The sequence below is a fragment of the Macaca fascicularis genome, chromosome 1, assembly GCF_037993035.2.
Source record: "Macaca fascicularis isolate 582-1 chromosome 1, T2T-MFA8v1.1".
In the NCBI taxonomy this organism is placed as follows: Eukaryota; Metazoa; Chordata; class Mammalia; order Primates; family Cercopithecidae; genus Macaca; species Macaca fascicularis.
In genome coordinates, this window is record NC_088375.1 from 177883939 (window position 1) to 177908906 (window position 24968).

The 24968-nt window shown below is 39.7% G+C and overlaps 1 protein-coding gene across 29 annotated transcripts in view; it reads left to right on the forward strand.

Annotated features, from left to right (window-relative positions):
• Positions 1 to 24968, forward strand: part of FYB2 (FYN binding protein 2) — a 98779-nt gene that overhangs the window by 20327 nt on the left and 53484 nt on the right. For 26 of the 29 annotated variants that reach the window (XR_010578248.2, XR_010578249.2, XR_012419708.1 and 23 more), the window contains 3 exons: positions 4906 to 5653; positions 8589 to 8750; positions 10511 to 10544. Coding sequence is in view for 20 of the 29 variants with exons in the window: in XM_065521852.2 (XP_065377924.1) it covers positions 4906 to 5653; positions 8589 to 8750; positions 10511 to 10544 (944 nt within the window). In the remaining 9 variants the exon portion in view is untranslated. The remainder of the gene's footprint in view (positions 1 to 4905; positions 5654 to 8588; positions 8751 to 10510; positions 10545 to 24968) is intronic. The other 3 variants (XM_074005843.1, XM_074005844.1, XM_074005848.1) reach the window with 1 other exon arrangement.

The window sequence follows — 24968 nt, forward strand, 5'->3', positions numbered from 1 at the left end:
CTGCCACAGCTGCTCCCCAAAGCACATGCTATCCCCTGAGCGGCCACACCCTCAGGGGCTCATTTACCAAGCTATGGACACCTCTGTTGGGCAAATTTCCAGATGAAACAGTGCCTGGGCGTGGTAGTTCCAAGCTTCCCAGGCTCTGTGCTAGGGGAAGGCTCACTAGAAAGGGTTGGATGAGCCAGTGTATACCCAGGGTAAGGTAGGTAAAGAGTGAAGGAGAGATGCTGCCTTACCTAGAGTGGTCATGAAAGAGGAATCAGTTAAAAATTGCCTTTAGCTGCTCACCAGGAAACCTATCAGTAGTTCCTCGCCCACTATGAAGATTAAGCCCGATGACATTAAGACTTGGCCTCTCCTTTCTTCTCCAGTCTCATATACTGCGCACTGGTGCTTCATTTATGTGAAATTGCTGCTGCTTCCCATGTACATCATGCTGTTTCCAAGGTTGTGCCTTCTGTGTTCATTCTCCGGACTGCCTTCCTCTATTCTTTGCTTGGCTGTTTAAGCTGGGGAATCCCCTGTAGGAAATCTGCTTGGCAACCAGGTTTGCATCACAAGCCCCTTTTCTATGTTCCCTCCACAGACTTTCTGCCATACATCTCACAATTCTCTGTATTATGTTAAAACAACCAATTTGTGTCTGTCTCCTTCATTTTCTGAGTTCTGAAAGGTCAGGGTTGCCTCATTCATCTTTGTAACCCTAGTGCCTAGTGCATAGTAGGCAACCAATAAATATTTTGAGATGACATGAGTTAAATTTTGAAGGAGCAGGAATTTGCTAGTTCAAGAAATTAGAGAGAAAGATGAGCATTGCAGGCAGCACATTCAAAGTTACAGCTACGTGAAAGGGCAAAACAGGTTTGGGAGAATGTCAGCAATTTGGTGAGGCTAGAAGGAAGAAAACATGTTGGGGGGAGGCCCAATGTGATGCTGGAGCATTAAGAGGGTCAGGATTAGGATGGCTCTTATGTGCTAAGCAAAAGAATTTGAGCTTATTTGAAAGCTTTGGGGATGCTAAATTGAAGGTTTTAAAACATGTAAGGGACTTACATGACCAGATTTGTTTTTAAAGAGGTTTGTCTAACAGCTGAGTAAATGGTGGATTAGAGGGGCTCAGAATTGAAGCAGAGAGACCATGAAGAAGTCATTCCAACAGTAAGTGAGAAAGAATTGAAGGGAGGGGCTCATGGGCTGCTTAAGAGTTCAGATCAGTGGGATTTGGGGACTGACTAGCTGTGGCAGCTGAAAAATGGAGCATGGTTTTAACCAGAAGGACCCTATGGCCACTTCCCAAACCATCTTCATGCAGTTTTCCTCATGTCCTCAAAACTCAACTTCCACCTATTGGTGATGGATAATACAAAACAAAATGCATCACATCTATTTCCCATCGATTGTAAGGAAAATAAAATCTAAATATTAGTGCCGAAAGAAGCTTTGGAGATCACCCAGTCCAACCTCTAATTTGATGTATGGCTGAGCTAGAGAAAAGAAATTACTTTTCTCTGTAGCTCTGAAAATCAGTGGTAGGCACTGAGTCACCATTGCATCATCTGCTTAATTCTCCACATAGCACTCTGTCTCTCATATTTTCTTGTGTAATTGCTTATTTTCTGTCTCTCCTTGACATTAGAACAGAACCCTTGACTGTCTAAAACAATGTTTGGTCTGCACGTAGATACTTAATGAACATGTGTTGAAAGAGTAGAGAGCCAGGTATAATCAGGTTTGCTCCCCGCTGAACCAGTGATCTTTGCACAGGACCTTGGTTTGGAGGTTATCAAATCCGTAATTCTATTTCATAGTAGGGCTTTGCTTAATTAATCCTACAGAGACTAAAATCTAAGCAATAACATTGTACAGTAGTTCTCCATGTGGCTTCAAATAGTGAAGAACTGAAAATAATCATTATATTACTTTAAAAATATTAACCACTGACAAACTCATAACCATTAGGATGGCTATTGTAAAAGAAAAAAGTGTTGGTGAAGATGTGGAGACATTGGAACCCCTGTACACTGTTGGTGAGAATGTAAAATGGTGCAGTTGCTATGGAAAACAGAAGGCAGGTTCCTCAAAAATTAAAAGTAGAATTATCATATAATCCAGCAATTTCACTTCTGGGAACATACCCAAAAGGACTGAACATAGGGTCTCAATGAGGTATCTGTACACCTATGTTTATAGAAGCATCATTCATAATAGCTAAGATATGGAAGCCACCCAACTCTCCATTGATGGATGAATGGATAAACAGGATGTGTTATATATACACTATGATACATTATTTAGCCTTAAAAAGGAAGGAAATTCTAACACATGCTTCAACATGGCTAAACCTTGAGGCCATTTAATAAGTGAAATAAGACAGTTATAAAAAGACAAATACTCTATGATTCCTCTTATACAGTAATTTAGCCTTAAAAAGGAAGGAAATTCTAACACATGCTTCAACATGGCTAAACCTTGAGGCCATTTAATAAGTGAAATAAGACAGTTATAAAAAGACAAATACTCTATGATTCCTCTTATACAGTACCTAGAATAGTCAAATTCAGAGACAGAGTGTAGAATGAGAGGACAGAATATGGACTTTTTAAATGGATATGGAGTTTTATTTTTGCAAGATGAAAAGAGTTCTGGAGATTGGTTGCACAACAGTGTGAATCTACATAACACTGCCAAACTGTACACTTAGAGATGGTTAAGATGACACGTTTTGTGTGTATTTTACCACAATATAAAAATATTTATCACTGAGGTGTGTATGTCTGTTATCTCATTTGAGTCTTACATTAACCCCGAACTGCTGTCAGAAATATAAGTTTCATTTTTTAGTGAGGAAAATAAGGCTCAACAAAGTGAAGTGAATTGCCCAAGGCACATAAGTGGAAAATGGATAAGCAGAGTTTCACACTCAGATCTCCTGATTTCACGCCCAGTGCTGGCTTCTGCCACGTCAGGGGAGAGAAAGTATGGTTGAATTAACTTGCCTGCTGGCTGTGTGTGTGTGTGTATGCATGTGCATGTATGTGTGTGTTACAGAGATAGAGAAAAGAGATATGAAAAAGGAGGGAGAGTGCATGTACTTAAGCTCCGAGACACTTGCTTCATGCTTGTTGTTCAATTTCTCTCCCTTCCAAAATCTTCAGAAGGCAGGTGTGAGTCAACTGTAAATATAGAGAGAAAAGGTTGCCCAGCATTTCCTAAGCTAGCAAAATCAGAAGTCCCTGCCATGGACATGGTCTGTGTACATGAAATTAAAAACCTTTAAGAAGATCAGGAGAGGACAGTGGCTCTTACTTTTTGCAGTGGCTCCATTAGACATTATCCTACTTCCTATGAAAGCAAAAGATGACAGAACACATTTACAAAATCTAATGCGGTCTAGTGGGAGGAAGAAGAACCAGCAGGAAGAGCATGGAGCAGGAGTTAAGCCTACACCTACCTGGCCAGACAGCCAATCAATTCACTGTATAAACCCAGTCATGCTCCTTCCTCTGCCACCAAGGTTGGGCTCCCATTACTACCGTTATTTTCATATACCACATTGGAGCTGAATTTAGAGGGAAGAGCATGATCATTTTCCAAGGGGAGTTAAAAATGCAAGAGGGTCATCTAGCCTCTTATAAAGAACTTTTATTTATCATGGGCCTACTATGTGTCAGGCACTGTAATGGACATTTCACTTATAATGGCCCTAATCCTGCTACTGTTTGATAACTTATTTTTATGAGGCACTTAGAGGGAAGAAGATCAAGTTCCCCAGAGTATTTCCATAGAGGATAAAGAGTGGAGTCTTCATATGAACATATGTCTATTTCCAAAGTTTGTTCTTTTCTCCATACCATAGTGTTAAGTTCAACAGCCAAGATATAAAAAGCTAAGGAAGTACCAAGGAGACAGGAAAGAAGTTAGCTGTGTCTGTCATCCACAGGTGAAAGCTTTATTTTATTATTATTATTTTTTTCAACTTTCATTTTAGGTTCAGGAAGTAAAGGCACATGTTTGCTACATGGGTAAATTGTGTGTCACTGAGGTTTAGTGTATGAATGATTGATTCCATCACCTAGGTAGTGATCACAGTACCCAATACGTAATTTTTCAACCTTTCTCCGCCTTCGTCCCTTCACCCTCTCATAATCTCCAGGGCCTTTTGTTTCATCTTTATGTCCCTGTATATACGCAGTGTTTAGCTCCTACTTGTAAGTGAGAACATGCAGTAGTTGACTTTCTGTTCATGTCCTTTGTCCATTTTTTAATGGAGTTTTTTTGCATATTGAACTAAGTTCCCCAGGTGAAATATTGATGGATTAGTAGGCAGTGAAGTGCAAGAAAGGTGTTGACAAGCTGATGGGGATACATTTTGTGAAGCAAGAACACAAAGCAAACTCCAGGTGATAGAGAGTAGGAGGGTCTAAGAAAATTGTAAACAGTTCTGTTTAGTTTAAGGGTAGTTGTGTTTGGCTGTGGTTGGAGAGCATAATTCCACCATCTTTTGAGCTAGTTGGGACTGCATTGTGAAGAACCTTCAATTCTGTATAAAGCAGTTTGGAATTTATTTTTATAGGCAGTGGGGAGCCATCAAAAGTTTGTATCAAGGGGTTTCTCCACTGTTTTTAATACTATCTATAGGTGTTCTTTATATGCTGTGATAAAATTAAACATCCCTTGAGTGTTTAAAAGAGAGATAGTGTTTTCATTCTATCTCATATAGACAATAGCATTGCTGGCTAACATTGCCCAGAAGCAGTTGCATTGTATCAGCAGTTAGAGTCCCTTAACATGGTGAGATCAGTGAGATCTAATCACACTGGCTTTTTTTCTTGGAATAATGAGACACTTGTTTTTGTTGTTGTTGTTTATTTTTGTTGTTTGTTTGATTATTCTTTGCTTTAGGAAGGGGTAAGAAGCTTCAAGGAACTTCGAGCCAAATTTCAAAATCTTGATGCTCCACCTCTTCCAGGACCTATTAAACTCCCAGCAGGAGTTTCTCCAAACAGTGACATTGGAGGCAAACAGTCAACTCAAATTTTGGCCAATGGGAAACCCCTCTCATCCAACCACAAGCAGCACCCACCACACTGTTCCAGTAGTGAGTCCCGGCCTCTTCAACCTCAGAAAATAAAGTTGGCTCAAAAGACTGAAATTCTAAAATGTTCTAGCTCCCCAGGGCCTCTGGGAAAGTCCACTGTATGTTCTGCAGCAAGTTCACAGAACACTTCTCTGCTGTTAGAGGTGACTCAGTCAAATGTTGAGATAATCACTAAGGAGAAAGTAATGGTGGCCAATAGCTTCAGAAACAAACTCTGGAACTGGGAGAAGGTTTCATCTCAGAAAAGTGAAATGTCATCAGTCCTTCTCCTTGCCAACTGTGGAAGTAAGGCCTTCCATCTGGAAGGGCAAAAAGGCATGGGGCTTACTCCAGAGGAACCCAGGAAAAAGCTGGAAACAAAAGGAGCCCAGACTCTTCCTTCCCAGAAGCACTTGGTGGCCCCCAAAATATTACTTAATGTCTCTGAAGATCCCTCTTTTGTAATTCCTCATCATATCAGGAAGAGCTGGGAAAACCCACGTCCTGAGAAGAGCCCAGCAAGCAGCACCTACCAGCCCATCTATGAGTGTGAGCTTGCCAGCCAGGCCCCAGGTAACAAATGTGATCCCCATGGGACAGGGGCTAGGAGGGGTCATCATGTTTTTCTATTTTAAAACCTGTTGACTCAGAGTGGTTATGTATATGACCTGGGCAATGTTGCTCCAGACTTTCAGCATGATATTCTAGGCCCATTTGCTAAACTGTAATCTTGGGTTTGAGTAAAGTGCTTAATCTCCTGGAATTGCTTTGTGAGATAGCTTTTGGAAAAACTTGGATTTGAATCCTAGCTCGACTTCCTACAAGTTGCATGAATTTAGGCAATCTATATTGATTCTTAGAGCCTGAGTGCTCTCTTATAACTCAAATCTGTCACCAATCGTCTGTCTTGGTAAACAACACAACTATCCTCCTAATTTCTCAGGCCAAAACTTAGGACCCATACTCTATTTCCCTTCTCTTCCCTCATTCTACACACTGAATCTATCAGCAAACTCTTGGTTTTGCCACCAAGCACTTGGTTCACCTCAGTATTATGTAAGTTATAAAAGGATAAAGACTGGTTGGGCACAGTGGCTTACGCCTGTAATCCGAACATTTTGGGAGGCCAAGGTGGGCAGATTACTTGAGGTCAGGAGTTCAAGACTAGCCTGGCTAACATGGCAAAATTCTGTCTCTATTAAAAATACAAAAATTAGCTGGGCATAGTGGCCTGTGCCTGTAATCCCAGCTACTCGGGAAGCTGAGACACCAGAATTGCTTGAACCTGGGAGGCAGAGGTTGTAGTGAGCCAAAATTGTACCACTTCACTTCAGCCTGGGTAACAGAGCAAGATTCTGTCAAAAAAAAAAAAAAAAAAAAAGATAAGGACTGTCTTTTTTTACTACCAAATCCCTAGCACCTAGAAGAAAAAGGCCAGATTGAATGAGTCCTAAAAAAAAAATATGTTGAATGATTAAGTGGATGGAAGGGTGGATGGATGAATCTCCTTACAACCTTGTATGGTTTCTGTTTGTACTTGGAATAGAATCTAAACTACTTGCTTTGTGGTCTTCATGGCTCTGCATGCTGGTCCCTGTTTTGTGTCTGACTTATCTCCTACCTCTCCTCCCCTAGCTCTCTGCCCATAGTCAACACACTAGATTTCTTGCTGTTCCTTAAATAGGCTTTGTCAAGCCTCGGGCCCTTTGCACTTGCCGTTCCCTCTTCCTCAAAAACTCTTTTCTTTAAGATTTTGTAGCTGCATTTAGGCCTAAGTTCCAAAAACAACTTTCCAAGGTTAGCTTTCTCTAACCTCTCTATGTAAAGTACACTGCCTCATGATCAACAGTTCACACTTGTCATCCTACCTTATTTCCTTCATAGAACTAATGGATCTCTGTAATGATCTTGTTTATTTGTTTACTTGTTTATCATCAGTCTCTTGTTATTAGAATAAAAATTCTTGAAGGTAGGATTATACAAGTTCTTTTTCTCAACTCTATCCCTACTTCCTAGAACACTACCTGGAATATAGTAAATAAATAGTTATTGATGAAGGGATGAGGAAGAAGAAAAGACAGATGGGAAGAAAGATGTATGGGAAGAAGGACGGACAAGAGAAAGGAAAGAAGAATGTATTATCTACCAGATGGAGCTATTGAGATAGTTAAATGAGATAACGGATGTAAACTACTTAGCACAGTGCCTGGTAAAAACTCCAAGCCCAATTAGTAAGTGATAATTAATATTCACTATGTCTTCTTCCTAATTTGATAGTGACTGAAGTTTTTGACAACGCTACTTGTAATTAAAGCCTAGGAAGAAAGGAACTTTGGGCCTGAGTTTCTGGGGATGTAACCCGCTGTGGGTGAAGCAATAAGGAAGCTTTCCCTCCCTTCCAGCTTGTGGAGGAGAGCATAGGAAGTCTCCCAGGGGTATATGGAAAATGCTAGGCCACTTCTTAAGTTTTTGCATGGATGGCCCATGTAGTCAACTACTGTCTTACATAAGTCAAAAATCAAAGCAGTTGGATTACATAAGATTTTGTGCTATTTTCAGTGTAAAGGGCAGATATGATTTTCATATATAATATTGGACTTTCTGTTGGAGTTGGATTTAAGACTGCAGAGGACAAATATATATAAAATTGGAACTTTCCTGGAAAATTCCAAGACACAGGTGCCCAGATATCATAAAGTCAGTCTTGAAGCCAGTCCTAGGCTGTGAGCCCTGGAAATCCCAGATCAATTCTTATTCCTCTTTGTAGAGCCAGTATTATTTGCATGTCATAAGTGCTTGAAGAATCCTTTCAGTAGTCACAGCCTCTCTCCTATGAGGTAGGCCCTGTGCTTGGCGCTGGGGGATCAATACAACACCATCTCCACCCACAGAAGCCCACGTTTAATGGGAACATAGATCAGTACCTCCAATGTGCCATGATACTGATGCAGTGGTATTAACAATGTGCTACGGGGATACAAATCAGAGGTTGATTCCGGCCTTCATTCCTGTGAGAAATCAAGAAAAGCTTTCTAGAGGAGGTGTCATTGGAGCAGAGCCTAAAAAGAATGAATTGAAGTTTGTCAAAAAAGGAAATAGTGTTCCAGAACCAAGAAAAACATGAACAGAATTTTGGATATATGAGAGCTTTTTAAGGCTATCTAAATCAAATCTGGAGAATGGAGAAGCCAGTGATACGTGTGAAAAATTTTTGGGCTTTAAGTTGTGGGAAGCAAGACATATAATATGCCAAACAAAGAATCTAGAAACACAGATGGGTGCCTTGTGGTGTAGAAATGGCAAAGATGGAGTGACCGATTTCATGCTGAGGAAATCCTTAAAGCAGCAGCATGGCAACTGATCAGGTTTATATATTGATCGGGGCACTCTAGCTGTTGGGTGGAGAATAGATTGGACAGGACTGAGATGGAGGCAAAGAACCAGTTTTACCCAACAATCTATGACATGAAAATAATCATAACCTACTTTTTTTACTGTCTGTGTTCAGAGAAACAGTCAGATGTCAGACATCACCACCTTCCCAAAATGAAGCCACTGCCCTCCATCAACTCCCTGGGTCCTCCTCCCCAAAAGCCTTCAAGACCTACCGTCGTGAACCTCCAGGCCTTTCAGAGGCAGCGAGCTGCTGTTCCCAAGACTCAAGGGGAAGGTAAGGAAATGCACAGGACCCTACACATGGCCAACCAGGAGTCACCTCCATCTCTACATCTTCTCCCAGGTGACCATGCAGCGGCTGTTTACCATGAGGCTGGACATCCGTCACTGCTTATTCTCATCTAGGGGCTGTGGCAGCTTGCCCATGAAATGACGTCTCTGTGGGAATTGGCCCCTTATCGCTCCTAGACCAGCCCACTTCCCCTGAGAGCACTGCATTTGATAACTGGGAATCTGTCCAAGAGGAAGAAAACAAAAAGTTGCTGAGCAGGGAGTCACGGAACCTTTGTGTTTCCTGCAAACCTGTGTTGTCAACACAATCCATTGGTGCAGGAGAAGTGGGGAGGGAGTGAAAACGGAGAAAGTCAGTGTGAACTTGATCTGAAATCCTTAGCCGGGGTGGGGGGTGGTGGCCTCAGGCCTCTGTGATCTGCTTTTGGTAATTAATTGAAAGCCTACAACCCCCAACCCTCTGATCCCTTCCAGAAACTGAAACATCTTTGGAAGCCATTTTTTCTGTGCTATTTTGTGTCTTCTTTTACTATTTAAAGGAACACCTCTCATCCCTCATCACTCCCACCACAATCTGATCTTGCTGACATTTTAAATGCCTTAGCTTATGTTTGCTCTAATGAAACACAAGATGAACATACACTTTGGGACAAAATGTACTGCTGTGTTATTTATTTTACTGTGACCGTCAGCACCAGCAGATGGCAGAATCACTGAGAGAGCTAGCACAGTCTTTGTTCGTTTTAACTGCTTTGGGCAACTTCATGGTTAAATGCCTCTAACTTCATGATTCTCAAACTTGAGTGTACATCAGAATCACCTAGAGGACTTGTTAAAACACAGATTGCTGGGCCCCGTTCTCAGTTTCTGGTTCAGTTGGTCTGAGTTGGAGCCTGATAATTAGCCTTTTAACAAGTTCCCAGAGGGTGCTAATGCTGCTGGTCCAGGGACCACACTTTGAGAACCACTGCTACAAGTCATCTTAAGTCTTATCCTAAAAGGAAATTCTATATGGGGAGATAGGCTCTTATAAGTATACTTTACTGATATGGCCAGCTCCAAATCAAAGAAGGATAAATGTGATTTTTATAAACATTAAATCATTCAGGCCTCAAATAATCTCTCTGAAAGAGAAGAAGGTTTATCAGACAACATAGAAAAAAGTACTAAGTCTTTTGTAATAAAATGGGCTTCTGTACTCACTAGCTATTTAAGTTTGGGTTTGTTAATCACTGAGCCTCATTTTCCTTATCTATAAAATGGGGATAATTTTCCTTATCTATAAAGTGGGTACCACTGATCTCTTAGGATTATTGTGAGGATAATGAGACATGATGCCGGGAAAGAGCTTAAATAGTGCTTGGAACACCAGGGAGTGGTCTGTAAATGTTCAAGTTTATTTCAAAGGAACATTGAGCAGCAATAATCTCTGTACCATGTCCTGTGATGGAAATGAGAGATTACGAGATAAACCCCACAGGGGTTCTGGTCTTTAAGGAGGTCAAAGTCTAACGCAAGAGATTGTATCCATAAATAAGAAATTGTACTGTAAAGTGTGGGTGAGTACTGCAATGCAGGAACAGGTATCCCCTGGGTGCTGGGGTGGAGGTAAGGGATGTTTCAGGCATAGGCAAGCTTCCATTCTCCACATTACCTGTGGGGTCACGTCATAGCACAAGCATCATTCACTTTAACCAGGCTGCTGCAAACACCTGTTTTTCACTCTGCCTCCTTCTCTTGCAGTGACTGTGGAAGAGGGCTCCCTGCCTCCAGAGAGGTAAGTACATGCTCCTTAGTTGTGTAGGAACGTAGCCCATCACAGGGGCTACTTAGCCTGCTCCCGAGCAGGCAATTAGCACAAACCAAGAATCTGTATTTCTCAGAAGGGTTTCAGAAGGAGTGATTTATAAGCAGCAAACTGCAACTTTTGTTGTAAACAAAAGATTAAATAAATTGTATTTAACATGTGCTGACGTTAAGTTGCAAAGATAGTCCTCACAGGTACTTTTTAAATTATATAGTTGGGTTCAGTAAATTGAAACATCACCCTTCATAGTCATAAATTGAATTAGAGGCTAAAGAATGCTCTGGGCAGCTGGTGTGATATCAGGAATCAGTAATAGGATAAAGGATGTTCTATTTTTGGTGCACTCCTTCTAAGAATTTTGCCATAGAAGTGTCAGTTCATTAACTCACTTAACCAAATAATATCTATTGAGACCTTTGATGTGTCAGGCACTCAGCTGGCTACTTTATACACATTTTTCATTCGGTTGTCTCAAGAGGGCTGCACAGTTGCTGCTGCCGCTCACTTTTTTTTTCTTTTTTTCTTTTTTGAGACAAAGTCTGGCTCTGTCACCCAGGCTGGAGTGCGGTGGCGTGATCTCGGCTCACTGCAACCTCCGCCTCCTGGGTTCACACCATTCTCCTGCCTCAGCCTCTCAAGTAGCTGGGACTACAGGCACCCGCCACCACACCCAGCTAATTTTTTTGTATTTTTAGTAGAGACGAGGTTTCACCATGTTAGCCAGGATGGTCTTGATCTCCTGACCTTGTGATCCGCCCAGCTCCGCCTCCCAAAGTGCTGGGATTACAGGCATGAGCCACCGCACCTGGCCGCCGCTCACATTTTATAGCTCAAGACACTTGTGCTCAGGAAGTTTACCACTTGGTGAGCCATGATTCCAACCCAGATGTGCCATAACCACATTGCTTATATACCTCACCTCCCTCACGAAGATGTTCCCTGTTCTCAAAAAGGTTAGTCTTAGAAGAAGATCCATACTTAACAACAAATAATCATATTACTTATTCCTTTATCAAATGTTTACAATGGTGTGTTAAGTTTTGTAATAGAGGAAAGGACAAGATTCAGAGGCTGCACTAAGGAGGAAGTTGTTTCATCTCCTTGGGAGGGTCAGAGAAGTCTTTAAAGAAGTATCAGTTCTCCATTGCTAGAGTAATGCTACATAATAACAATAAAACTTTCATAGCATACATGAGTCTGTGGGGTACAGTTGATTTGGGCTGGGGTCAGCTGGGTTTGCTCATATGTTTGCAGTAGACTGCAGGCTGTCTAGGCAACTTTGTGATACTGGCTGTGGTGGCTCACATGTTGTGGGGAAGCTTACAGTTGGCTGATCTAGGATTGTGTTAGCTGGGGTGGCTGGGCACCTTGACTTGGCACCATCTGTCTCTCCTCATCCAGCAAGCTAGCCCAGGGACACCCTTCTACAGTCACTGCTAACAAGCAAGACAAGCCCAATCACACCAGCACTTTTCAAGCCCTTGCTGTGTTGCAGTTGCTAACATCTTATTGGTCCAAGCAAGTAATGTGGCCAAGCCCAGAATCAGAGTGGGAGGGTGCTGAAAGTTTCATGGCAAAAAGCAGGGATGCAGGAAGGAGTGAAGAATGGGGTATTGAACCAGTCAACCTATCCCTGAAGAGGAAACATTTGAAATGAGTATTGAAGATGCATATTTGCAGCATAGCATGGGAAAGGACACTGTAGGTAGAGGCAGGAGGTGTGAAGCAACATGTTTAATTTGTGGAAACTAGAAATAAGTACAGTTAGAGTGTAGAAAGTATAGAAATGGATTGTAGAGGTAAACAGGAACCACATCACAGAGAATCTTGTACAACAGGGAATTGATAAGACAATCTTATTCAACGAGGAACTGGTAGTGTGGTGTTAGACACCATGTGCTCTGGGAACTCCTGGGTTTGTCGTCCCTTTGAAAAAGTTAAATGACAGCACAAGACAGGTCAGTGAAGATATGTTCTATGTGCATTTATGTGAAAGAGAGAAAATAAATGGCTCAGGCAATGGTTTGCGCCAGTTACTCAATGAACATAGGTCCCAGTATGACAGTTTGAAGGGACAGTGTACCTCTGCTGTGCTCTCAGTTGCTCTTGGTTCTTTCATATGGTGAACATCTCAGTAGGTTTGAGCGTAAGGTGACTGTTGTGTTTAACTAGATACATGTTTTTCCTACAGATTGGTTCTAATCTAAGCTGACCTCTTCTCTGGCATTTAAATCAAAGAAACAGTAATCTGTTTCACCATGGAGGATAAACTTGCTGTGATGGCCCACTGGTCAATCTCCACGTGGTACCATCTTCCTGAGGGATTTACGGGGGCCATTTTGACTGTCCTGTCCTTTCATGCTGATTTTGGAACCTAACCTCCCTCTGAAATGAGGTTTCACTAAACAGTGATTATGATGTGGGCCATAGCGCTGAAAGAGTGAAAGACAAAAGAGATAAAGAGGGGCCAGAAAACTTAGGGCCACTTCGTGGAAGATGAAAGAACTGGAGCTGTATCCTGCATAATAGGTAGGAATTAGATAGGTTTACTTATGTGTTCTCTTTTGTGAGACCATAAAGTGGTGAGGCAGGGTATTTTTCCCTGATACAAACACCGTTCTGACATGTAGTTGATCTGAGATGTAGTTGATGGGTGGATGGGTGAATGGGCAGATGGACAAACAGATAGACAGACCAATCGATTTATAATATAGAGATACAACATGTTTGAAAGCAAGGAGTTTGGGAAGGAAATAAGCAGACGAAAGGAGACTCTAAAGAGAAAGAAATACACAGACAAAATACTCTAATGTACAAAAATAAGAGATGAGGATGGATCCTAAAATGCATTAAGTGCCATGGTAAAAAGTTCAGACTTTATCTCTCCAATGATAAGTTAGTCTGAACAAGTAAATACCATATTGTGTGATAGCTTTAGCTGTAACTTCCATGGAAACTGGTGCTTGTTTAGGAAGAGCATCATCCATGTTCTTGGTATTAATCTTCAATTCAGAGATTAGATTAGAAATAGTATGTGTAGGCTCTCATTACTGGAAGGGGATGTGCTGACTATCTGATGTAGCCAGGCCACATAGCACAAAGTTAATGAAAGCCTGGGTTTTGATCCAATCCCTAGAACTTAACACCTGTGTAACTTTGGGAAAATGCCATAACTTCTGCAAACCTTAAAACAAACAAAAAAAAACTTCTGCAAAATTCTCAAAACATCTAAGGACTACATTCGTCTCCAAATTAAAACTCTCATTATTTTCAACCATAATGTATAAAACAGGAGTCTTTGTGTTCTAGCTGTATTTCTTTGGATATGTATTTTGATCATCTTAAAGGTCTATATCTTAAGATCTGCTCAGTTTCTACTTTTGTGAAATGATGATGTTGTTATTACCTAACTCATACTAGTGTGGTGAGGGTAAATAAAATAATGATCTTAAAGTGTTTAGGGCAGTGCCTAGCATCTAGAGAGTGTTCAATAAACATTGCTTAGCTATTATATAACCTCCCAGAAGGGCAAGAATCTATGCTGAGAACTTTAGCATATGCTGAGAATTTCTATGCTGAGAAATTCATTCACAAGGAGCTCAACACCTGGAGAGTCTTATATTTTTCTTCATCAGAGCCAATTCTGTTCATTCAACATGTATTTATTGAGCATCCTCTATGGCCCAAATACTTACATACATTGAAAATATAGCAGTGTACAAAATAAAATAACACCTGTGCACGCACACACACACACTGCTTTGTTTATTTATTTATTTCAAAGTCCTTCAAGCTGATCTGGAAAAAGAATTGACCTCCCTACCCAAACTCTCAACCATATGTCTAATACTCTTTGGTACAACAGGCATCATATTTACCCCCTCTTTATGTGACAATTTTTTAAACATCTAAGGACTACTTTCTTCTCTAAATTAAAACTCTCATTATTTTCAACCATAATGTATAAAATAGGAGTCTTTGTGTTCTAGCTGTATTTCTATGTATACATATTTTTATCATCTTAACCCAACACACTTACAACAGCCATCTTTCATTTCTGGACCTCTTTGTGTCTAAAATATGAGAGGTGACGTTGTATAAAGGAACAAGTGCAGGTTCTGAAGTCATATTGGCGCAGATTTAAACCCCTCTTCCATACCTTAGACAAACCATTTAACAGCTCAGATCTTTGATATACATATCTGTAAAGTGGGCACAATATTATTATTTACTTTATTGCCATCAAGGCCAAGTGAGATAAATTATATCAAGCATGGAACACACAAAAGAAACTCAATGAGTCTCAGTTTCTCTAAACCTTGGCCTCTCCATCCCTTGTTACCTCTGAAATATTAATGTCTCATTAGTTCCCAACAGTGAGATGGCTCTTTGGAGATTATTCTTTGTCATCACTCTTTAATGCAAACCAAGCTGGCTGGCATCTCTTTTGAATAAGCAGCGCCTATTTGTGGGAGCAAAGCAGGTTAGTCCCAGGGCAGCAATCAGCACTGGTCTCTGTCAGTACTTAGCGGAGTTGGCTAATATTTTATTCATTAGCTATAAATATGGCTTTTCTCCCATTAAGAAGTGTCAGAGATAGTCCTGACTCAGGGAATCTGACTCAGACACATAAAGGAGGTACTGTTTATTTTGGGAGTAGGAAGATGACAGCAGTGTTTCTCAGGGGAGGGTCTGTGGGTGAATTCTCAAGAGTTTACCATTTTCTCTCTTGAAGTTTTTAATTTTGTGTTTTTACTTCGAGATAGTCTTTAAATGTTCATAAGCTTTTAAAATAAATCTATCAGCTTGTATTAAAAGTTGATAAGCTTATTTTGAATCTTCCCGATGACTTCTTTTATGCCCAGTACTTGGAAATATATATGTGTATTTGTGTTTTTGCAGTTTCTACCCCAAGCAGAGTGGGAAACATGGGGTCTTCTAGGGCTGGGCAGATCATGTCACTGTGTCTAGGACCTGTGTCATGCAGTGGGGAGTGGCTGATCCTGTGGAAGTGAGGAATAGATGCCTTACCAAAGGCCTTCAAGTAAAATAATGATAATTACAACAACACTGTAACCAAAAAAAATGCATTTACAGTACTGATTTGGATAGTAATAAGTACTATAAACTTTTAAGAGTATTAGGGTAATCATGAGGGACTGAGAGTGAAATAAAGCTTAGGATGGTCAAGAAAGGCCTCTCTGATTGATTAATGGGTACAATTATACAGTTAAATAAAAGAAATAAAAACTAGTGTTTGATAGATCAGTGGGGTGACAATAATTAATAATAATCTATTGTACATTTCAAAATAGCTAGAATAGAGTAATTCAAATGTTCTTAACATAAAGAAAATTGTGATAGATATCCCAATCACCCTGATTTGAACTTTACACATCATATGAATGTATTAAAATATCACATTACCCTGAAAATATGTACATCTACTATGAATCGATCAAAGAAAGACCTCTCTGAGGTAGTAGCACTGGATTGAGAACTGAATAAGGACTCAGGCCAGTTAAAGGAAGATTTAGGAGATGAACATCCCAGGAAAGAAAATAGCTGGCACAGAGACTAAAGGGAGAACCACCCTTAGCATGTTTTAAAGAAGGAGAAAGGGGTTGGAATCTCAGCTAAAGCACAGTGAGCTCAGGAAATGGGGGTGGAGTATCTTGTGAGCGGTGGAAGTAATTTGGATTTTGCTCTAAATGCATTGGGAAGACATTGGAGAGTTTTAAGCCAGGAAGTGACATGAGCTGACACTTCTTTTGTAAAGGTAATTCTAGCTGCTGTATAAATAATAAATTTCATGAGAAAATAGGTGGAAACAGAAAGTGGCCTAGAAAGCCATTGCAACAACCACAGTAAAACTAGCAACCCACACTCAGTGTTTATTCTAAGTACTTTACACATGATTTCATTTATGACAATTTTAAGAAGCAGATAGTACCGTCCCATTTTATAGATAAGGACACTGAGTCACAGAGAAGTTAAGTAACTTGACATGGACAGGGTAGTCAAAATGAAATAAAAGAAGTTGATGGATTCAAGACTTGTTTCAGAGGAAAACAGCAATCACTGGATCAGCTGTGGGGAGTGAGATGTGAGGGAAAGAGAAGAATCTAGGACAACATGGAGGTTATTTGCTGTTCCCATCATTGTTGATATTAAAATAGGTGAAGTGCTTGGCACACAATCAGTGCAAGACAAGAAGGATCCTTCCTGAAAGGTCTTTGAGCTTGTTTTCTACTTAATAACAGCAACCACAAAAAGCATATCATTGTGCCTTTGTACATGTACGACAGAATCACTTAAGGCTAGCTGTAAAATTGTTTGCAACTACAGTGCTCTTTCCTGAATGGCTGCACTTCAGGTAATTAAGACTGGTGCAGACCTGACCTGATTGACCAACAACAAAACAGCCTCCTTGTAGTGATATTCAAGAGGTGAAAGCAGGCCAGGAAATCCCAGCATGCTGGGATAAATTGAATCGTTACAGGAAAGAATGAAGAGAAGGAATTTTTTTGAAGCCTGTGTCCTGCCTGTGGAGTTTCAGACCCAGAACATTCAGGTAGTTTCAGCTTAAGCCACTTCAATAATTTCTTATTATCTCCTTTTAATTAGACTTCAGGGGACACAATAGGGCCACTGATTGCCTGCTTTTCATGAGGAGCAGTAAATTTACTGAGTTTTTCTCTTCTTTCTTGTTTTCAAATATTCCTCCTTAAAAAAAAAATCACATATAACTTCTATTTATTGAGCACTTTCCATAGATAAAGACTTGCACCTTATGTCCACGCTCTCATTTTAAAACTCCCAGCTACAACCACCCATGAGGTACAGTAAGTGCTTTGTGCACTCGCTGACCACAGAGAGTCAGGTGAAGTCTTTTAGGGTGATGCAGCTGGATCAGCAGCACCAGGGCTTACCTAGTCAGCCTGGCTCCAGAACACAGTCTCTCAACTACCACCCCAGGCTGCCTTACTGAGGATTCAAAGAACACTTTACCTACAACAAAAGAGGGCAAGGCTTAATAGACTCATGGCCTGCTCTACACATTGAGCCTGGATATGCTTTGGGCAGGAGTTCTTGAACTCCCGCCTTAGGATTTCATTTTCTGTGCAGAGGGATCTGTGTGAGGGAGGCTAGCCTAGGGTGGAGCTAAAATATGAAACGTTTTGGAACCAAGCCTTGCTTTTTCTCTTCAGTGGCATTCAGATGATAAGCCAGAAAAGTCATGATTGAGAAAGAAACCAGACAATCACAAGTTGCAGACTTGGGGCCTAGTTTTGTACATAGGTATATTTAGTAAGGTTGAATAGAAACTACTGTTTTATGACCATATAATGAGCACTGCTTAGCCCTTTTATATCTGTTAGACTCATTCTAGACCAATGACTATCTTAGGAGACAATACTAATTGCCACCTATAAAATGGCAATATTATTAGTAGTATTTGTATATTGAACATTGAATATTAGTATTAGGATATTGAATATACACAATATTAGTATTGTCATTTTATAGGTGAGAAACCGTGGCTTGCCCTGTTTCAGAGTTTATCTGGGATGTGAACTCAGGACCAAATTAAAGATTTTCAGCTACGTTATCCTGACTCAGTCAGAATTTTTCCACCATGAAGTGTTTTTGGAGATACCTATTAGACTGCAAATTCCATGAGAGAAGGATCATACATATTTTTCACCTTTATATGTACAGGACCTAGCAAATAGTGGGCATGAAAGCAATAATTATTGAATGACTAACTGAGTGATGGGCCAGTAGAATAACAGATAAACAAAATGCTGGGGAGAAGGATGAATGGACAGAATGATATCATCTTCCATTAACTTTTATGTAAATGAAGAAAACATTTCAAGATTCTGTTCTCTATACATTTCACCTTGGTTTGCATGTCCAATATTATATCCATCTAATATTGAAGCTAAATAATTAGGACAATCTGAGCACTTCCTTTGCCCTTGCATATTAGGTAAGGGCTACTGCCATGTGAGAGTGGGGACTCATGTGAGATCCTCTTTCCTCAGCTCCTTCTTGGTCTAGTGTTCAACTCCAAGTGACACCCTAAGAAGAAGCTTGTTCTGATTATTTTAGCCCACACGAGAGGCACTCTCTTTTCTTCTCTCCTATTCCTTGGACTCATTAGTTTTTGAATTAAATATTTGTTTAATTAAACTAATCATTGAGCTCTTAGCATTGAGCTCTTAGCATCCATTTTATATTGGAATAAAATTCAAAAATGTTGTACTTTTCCCAGGGCCAAGAATATCCTTCCTTATACTTCTTTATACCTATATATAGTCTTTACAGGTTCCTTATAGGTTTTGGTCACTGATTATTCTCCAAACTCCTCTCCTAAGCCCTCTCACCCTTGTTTCCTCTCTTCTACCCGTGGACTGACCTTTGGCTAATCCTCAAACACAACAAGATTTCCCTGACCAATCAGAAGTACTTATATTTTCCTGTGTGTGTCATCATCTCCCAGATCATCACCTGATGGCTCTTTCTTATGCAGAATTCATTATTTATTTATTCATTCAATAATTATTGAACTGCAACTATGTGCCAGTCATTTTTCTAGATGCTGGAAACACAGCAGGAAATGAACACAAGGTATCTGTCCTCATTAAGTATGTATTTTAGTTGGGAAGAAAAACAAATAGCAAATATGATATAAGACAATGACGTATGCTGAAATGTCAGCTTTCCTGGCTATAGCACATGTTCCCTCACCCAAGATGCTATCTATTTCATATATGATTCTGCTTTATTTTCCTGTTATTTTTTATGAATGCTTTGGATGATAATATTCATTTGACTTATTTATTTTTTATGTTTTTTTTTAGACCATGAGAACCCTGAGTTTAAGGACCTTGATTGTTATTTATTTTTATATTCTAGAACAGTACCTGACAGAGAGGGGGAGCTCAATGAGAAAAATTAATGATGTGACATCATCTACCTGTCTGAGTTCCCAGTGTTTCTGTATGAGCATCAGAGAAGGATATAAACAAAAAACCAGTTGCTAACTGGAAGCCTACAATGTACCAGATACTAGATGAGGCAATGGTTACTGAGCAGCAAGTGATATTCAATATCCTAGAGCAAGAGAGAAAAAATTAAACTAGTTTCAAAGAGTAATAAAGTAATTTCAAGACTATGACAGTGACTGAGAAGGGTATACAACAAGTATTGTGGTATACAGAAATAGGTGGGGAGGAGGGCTGTTTGGGAAAGCCAGCTGAAGAAGGGCCTTGCCAAAGGGGACAGAGGTTAGACCTGGTGGTTGAGAAAAAGTTGGTCATACAGAAAGCATTCCATGTAGCAGGAGCAGCCTTTGCCAAGTCTTCGAGGTAGTAGAGAGCATTGCATCCTTGTAAAATAGACAGGAGACCAGTGTGGTTGGAGAGTGATGAGTGAGGAAGAGAATGGTAGTACAGGACCTTGGAGACATGCAGAGGGATGAGATCATAAAGGTGGGGAGCGTAGTGGTTCTTTTTAAAAAAATTATTAAAAACCATAGGACACCTCTGGAAAGTCTTAAGCAGGATTGTGACAAGGTCTGAATTATATTTTGAGAAGATCATCTTGGCTGCTGTGTGGAGAATAGACTATAGAAGGGCCATGGATAATGACAATCAGAATTTTAGGAGAAAAAATATGAATTTGCACAGAGGATGTTGGTGATAAGGTCATTATAAGCAGACGAATCATGTGGACAAAAGCGAAGAGGCAGGAAACAGCCTCATGTGTTCAAGAACTATGGGTAATTTGACATGATTAGAGTGTGTAGTGGTAAGGTGTATATCGGGAAGAGGGCATACAGCATTTAATAGTTGTTCAATAAATGTTGGCTGAAGAACAGAATGGACTTAGACGGCACTCGGCTTAAGACTCAATCATATCCAGTCTATTTTTTTGATTTTCTGTTTGCCTGGGCATATCTCATTTCCCTGTCTAAATTATAAATTATTCAAAAGCAGAGAGATGGTCTAATATTTCTTTCTTACCAGCTGCATAATTAAAGTGTGTTTAAATTGAATGAATTAAAAATTAGAAGATTCATGGAGTATGTTACATGAAGTTAAGGGCATTGATTTGGGAGTCAGATAACCTTGGATTCACATTTTGAGCTCCACACACTAGCTGTGTGATCCTGGGAAAGTTATTTGATATCTCTGGGCCTTGTATTTTCTAATATGGGAAGTAGTGACATCAAATCCTTCCCCTTAGGGATGTTATGAGGATTGAGATAAATATCTCTAATTTAGCAAAGTGGAATTTCAATGTTGTAAGCTCTTAATAAATGGCAGAGATTTGTTGTTTGTTTGTAACAGCAGGGTTTGTCTGTATCAAAGTCGAATACTGTAGGTGGCAGAACAGGCAGTCGGGAGACCAGACTCCTAGTTAAAAACCTGCCACTAGTTCAGAGGGTGACCTCACTTCCCTCTCTGTAAAACAAATGGGGTTAGATATTATAGTGCACCTCAAAGAAGGCACTCTGAAATTTGAAACAAAGATATTGTAAAAATTTGACTTTAGTGATCAAAATGAGGGCTTGTGGTCATTTTGTTTCATGCTGCGGAAGTTGCCACTGGTTTATTAAGAATCTGCTTTATCAGATCTTGTTCCTAGATGAATGGGGGAAAAAAAGTCTGCTTTAGTAGTTGTGTGACTTCCTAAAAACACTTAGAAGACAAAGTGCTTTTAGAAAGTCATTCCCAAATTCACCCTGATCCACTCGTTCCACGTTAACCTCAAATTACAGGTTAAATGGTAATATTTTTCATTTTATAGGTGATAATGTCAGGCACAGATAAGAAAAAGAACTTCACCATAACATTTTCCCCATGTAAATAACTAATCCATGAAAGAATTGATCTGTGAACTCTTGGGTCAGCCTAACAAAGGTTGGAAAAATATTGTCCAAAACCCACTCACAAGCTCCTTGACCTTCACCATCGTCTGGTGCTTCATTATTTTCATTGTCAGTTTTCCCTTGGTTCTAGAGTGACTTGCAGTACAGAGGAGAGAACCAATGGACTAGGAATCAGAAGGTGTTGTTTCCAGACCCACCTCTGCTTCTTAGCAGTGCTATCTTGGACAAGTTACTGAATATCTCCAAGCCTCAGTTTCCTCATCTGTAAAATGCCTCATACTGCTACTGAGAGGATTATATGAGATAACAAATATAAAATTAACATGAATATAGTTTTCCAAAGAGTGAATAATAGCATGTAACTTAATGAATGAGAAATCTGAGAGCTTCTCGTTTATATCACTGGCAGACATACTTTTCTCCCATTATGTCTCTAGCTAATAATTTGGTCAGTCCTTTGGAGTCCGCCTTGCTGTATACTCTGATGACCTCTTTCTTTGATGACTTCCATTACAGTGCGATCTATTCGTGCTATGACTTTAACCGGTACATTCCCTGTGTAAGATGGTATACAGCGTAATGGTTAAGACTTCAGATTCTAGATTCAAATATCTGGCTTCTTATCTCTGCTGCTAGCTACTCTGTGAGCTTGGATCATACTTCTGTTTCTTCATCTGATTGTGGAAAGAATAATAGTATGTATTTCATAAAGTAAAAGATTGATACATGTAATTGAAGCAGTGCTTGGCAGGTAATAATTATCAGCTGTTATTATTATTTACATGCCTTCCCATGCCTGCCTTATGAATGAGATCAATGGTTTGACAATGTAGCTTCAGAGTTAAGGCCAGAGGGGATGGCATATTTTGTAAGGTAATCAGCACTTTAATAACAGTTACTTGGTGATCATGGTTTTGTGTTCCTTTATAGAAATAACTGGGTTATATATACATGAATAGGAAAAAGAAATACCTAGTGCCCAGGGCTGAGAGAAGCTCTATTTGTTGTATGTTGTTGTAGTAGAAGTCATAGTAGAATTGGTCAGTGGATTAGTTAGGGTTCTCTAGAAGGACAGGACTAATAGGATAGATGTATATATAAAGGATGTATATATAAAGGAGAGTTTATTAAGGATTATTGACTCACATGATCACAAGGTGAAGTCCCACAATGGGCCATCTGCAAGCTAAGGAGCTAGGAAATCAGTCCGAATTCTAAAACCTCGAAAGAATCCCTACTCTTTGAAGGCTGACAGTGCAGCCTTCAGTCTGTGGTTGAAGGTCTGAGAGCCCTGGCAAACCACTGGTTTAAGTCCAGGAGTCCAAAAGCTGAAGAACTTGGAGTCCAATGTTTGAGGACAGGAAGCATCCAGCACAGGAGAAAGACAGAGGCCAGAAGACTCAGGCAGTCTAGTCTTTCCATGTTTTTCTGCCTGCTTTTATTCTAGTTGCACTAGCAGCTGATTAGATTGTGCCCACCCAGATTGAGCGTGGGTCTGCCTCTCCCAGTGCATTGACTCAAATGTTAATCCCCTTTGGCAACACCCTCACAGATACACCCTGGAACAATACTTTGCATCCTTCAATCCAATCAAGTCGACACTCAATATTAACCATCACAGTAAGGTTATGGTACATGTGGTGGTAGGATTGTGTGTATGTATGTATACATGTATGTATATATATGTCAACACATACACATGTAAATGAAAATATCTATTACATAATAAGATGTATATGTATGCACACATATGTGTGCTGTAAAATGGTAGAAGCAGGAGAACTAGTGGTGGAGGTCGTGGTAGAATTTGAAGCACAAGTAGTGGAATAGTAAAAGGGAAAATAGTATAAAAGTGAAAGTGGAAGTAGTAGTAGCGGAAGCAGAAGTAGCAAACACTTTATGCCAAGCACTACACTAAGCATGGCATAAATTATATAATTTCATTCTCATATAAAGAAGATTAAAGGGTGAAGAGACTTAGGTCAAACCACCCACCCAAGGTCATAGCCTGGTAGAGCTGAGGTTCACTGCCACCTCTGTCTTTCTGAAACCTATGTTTCTCTGAATCATTCTGCTCTACTGATTCATTGATTGTTCATCTCTAAACATTATCTAATATGTATACGAAACAAGTTTTAGTAGCTTATGAAGAAAATCCCTTCAAATTCATCATATATTTTTGTGAACCTGGCACAAATGAATTTTGAGATCCATTTTATTTAGCATGGATGTCACTTTTAAAAGTTTAATCACCAATCATTTCATTCAAGGGAAGGATTTCTTAGGGTGAAGGGCTATGAGTAGAGTATTCTTACTTAACGTATTTATTGGAAATAGAAATTGACCAGTTTGGGACTTTGGACAATTGAGAAATCAGATTGTGTCACACTCCCTTGTCACCAGAAACCTGTAGAATGTTACACAGAGCAAATGCTGACTAAGCTACTCCTGTTCATCCTGTCTCCAAAATGCATGTCCCATTTAAATAATAAGTGGAAGAAACTGTGTTTTCAACCTAACAAAATAATTATAGAAGTATGGCTAACAGGTTTTGCTGTTCAAGTCTCAATCTTTCTACTTAATGTAAGTTCTTCTTTAGATATTCTAGAACTTTCTTGCAATGAAACTTTTTGAGTCATCATCATGCAGTGTGGCACAGGAGAAGACAAGAAAGGAAATTCGCCTGTCAGGCATTTTCCACATTGTGATTCAGTTATTCCCACACTAAACCCTCACAGTGACTCTATGAGGAAATGAAGGCTCTGAGAACCCAAATGACTGCTCAAGACCACACAATGAGACGTGCATATAATGAATCTATGTACAGTGTCTAACACATGGTAAACCCTCAAGAAATAGTAGCTATTAGTGTGATTAATAATCTTACTGTTTGACCAAGTGGACAGATGTTTGAATGAGGTGCATGAGCCACTTCTCTAGAGCATACAGCCTAATACAGAGGTTAACTAATTATTCTCCAAAGGACAATGAGGGATTCTGCGGGGGCCTTTCAGGACTGTGGACCAGAGGCAGACATGGCAAGTGGAAACAACTGTGAGATGTCACTTGTCCATGCTTTAGCTAGAGAGATCTCATTTGTTTAAACATTTATTTTGAAGACAGGATTTCCAAGAGTTCAAACAAAATTAGAAATTTTCTGGTTTTGTAATCATCTTTAACACTTGTATTGCATTTAAGGAGCTGTTTTTGCTTCTTGACACAGATAATGTTGAAGATATCACTAAGAAATGTTAATGTTTTATAATGTAGTATACAAGTAACTGGAGGTTTTCTGTAAGAAAGTAAGAAAAGTTAGAAACCTGATGCTATGCCACTAATAAAAAATTTTACAAGATGTAAACCTCAAAACTTACCATTTTAAAAATACAATATTTCTGTCCTCTAGTACACTAATATTACTAGCACACTTTTGTGGAATGCTTATGTGCAGAGGGCAAATATTTCATTCAATATCTACAGTACACCTTTAA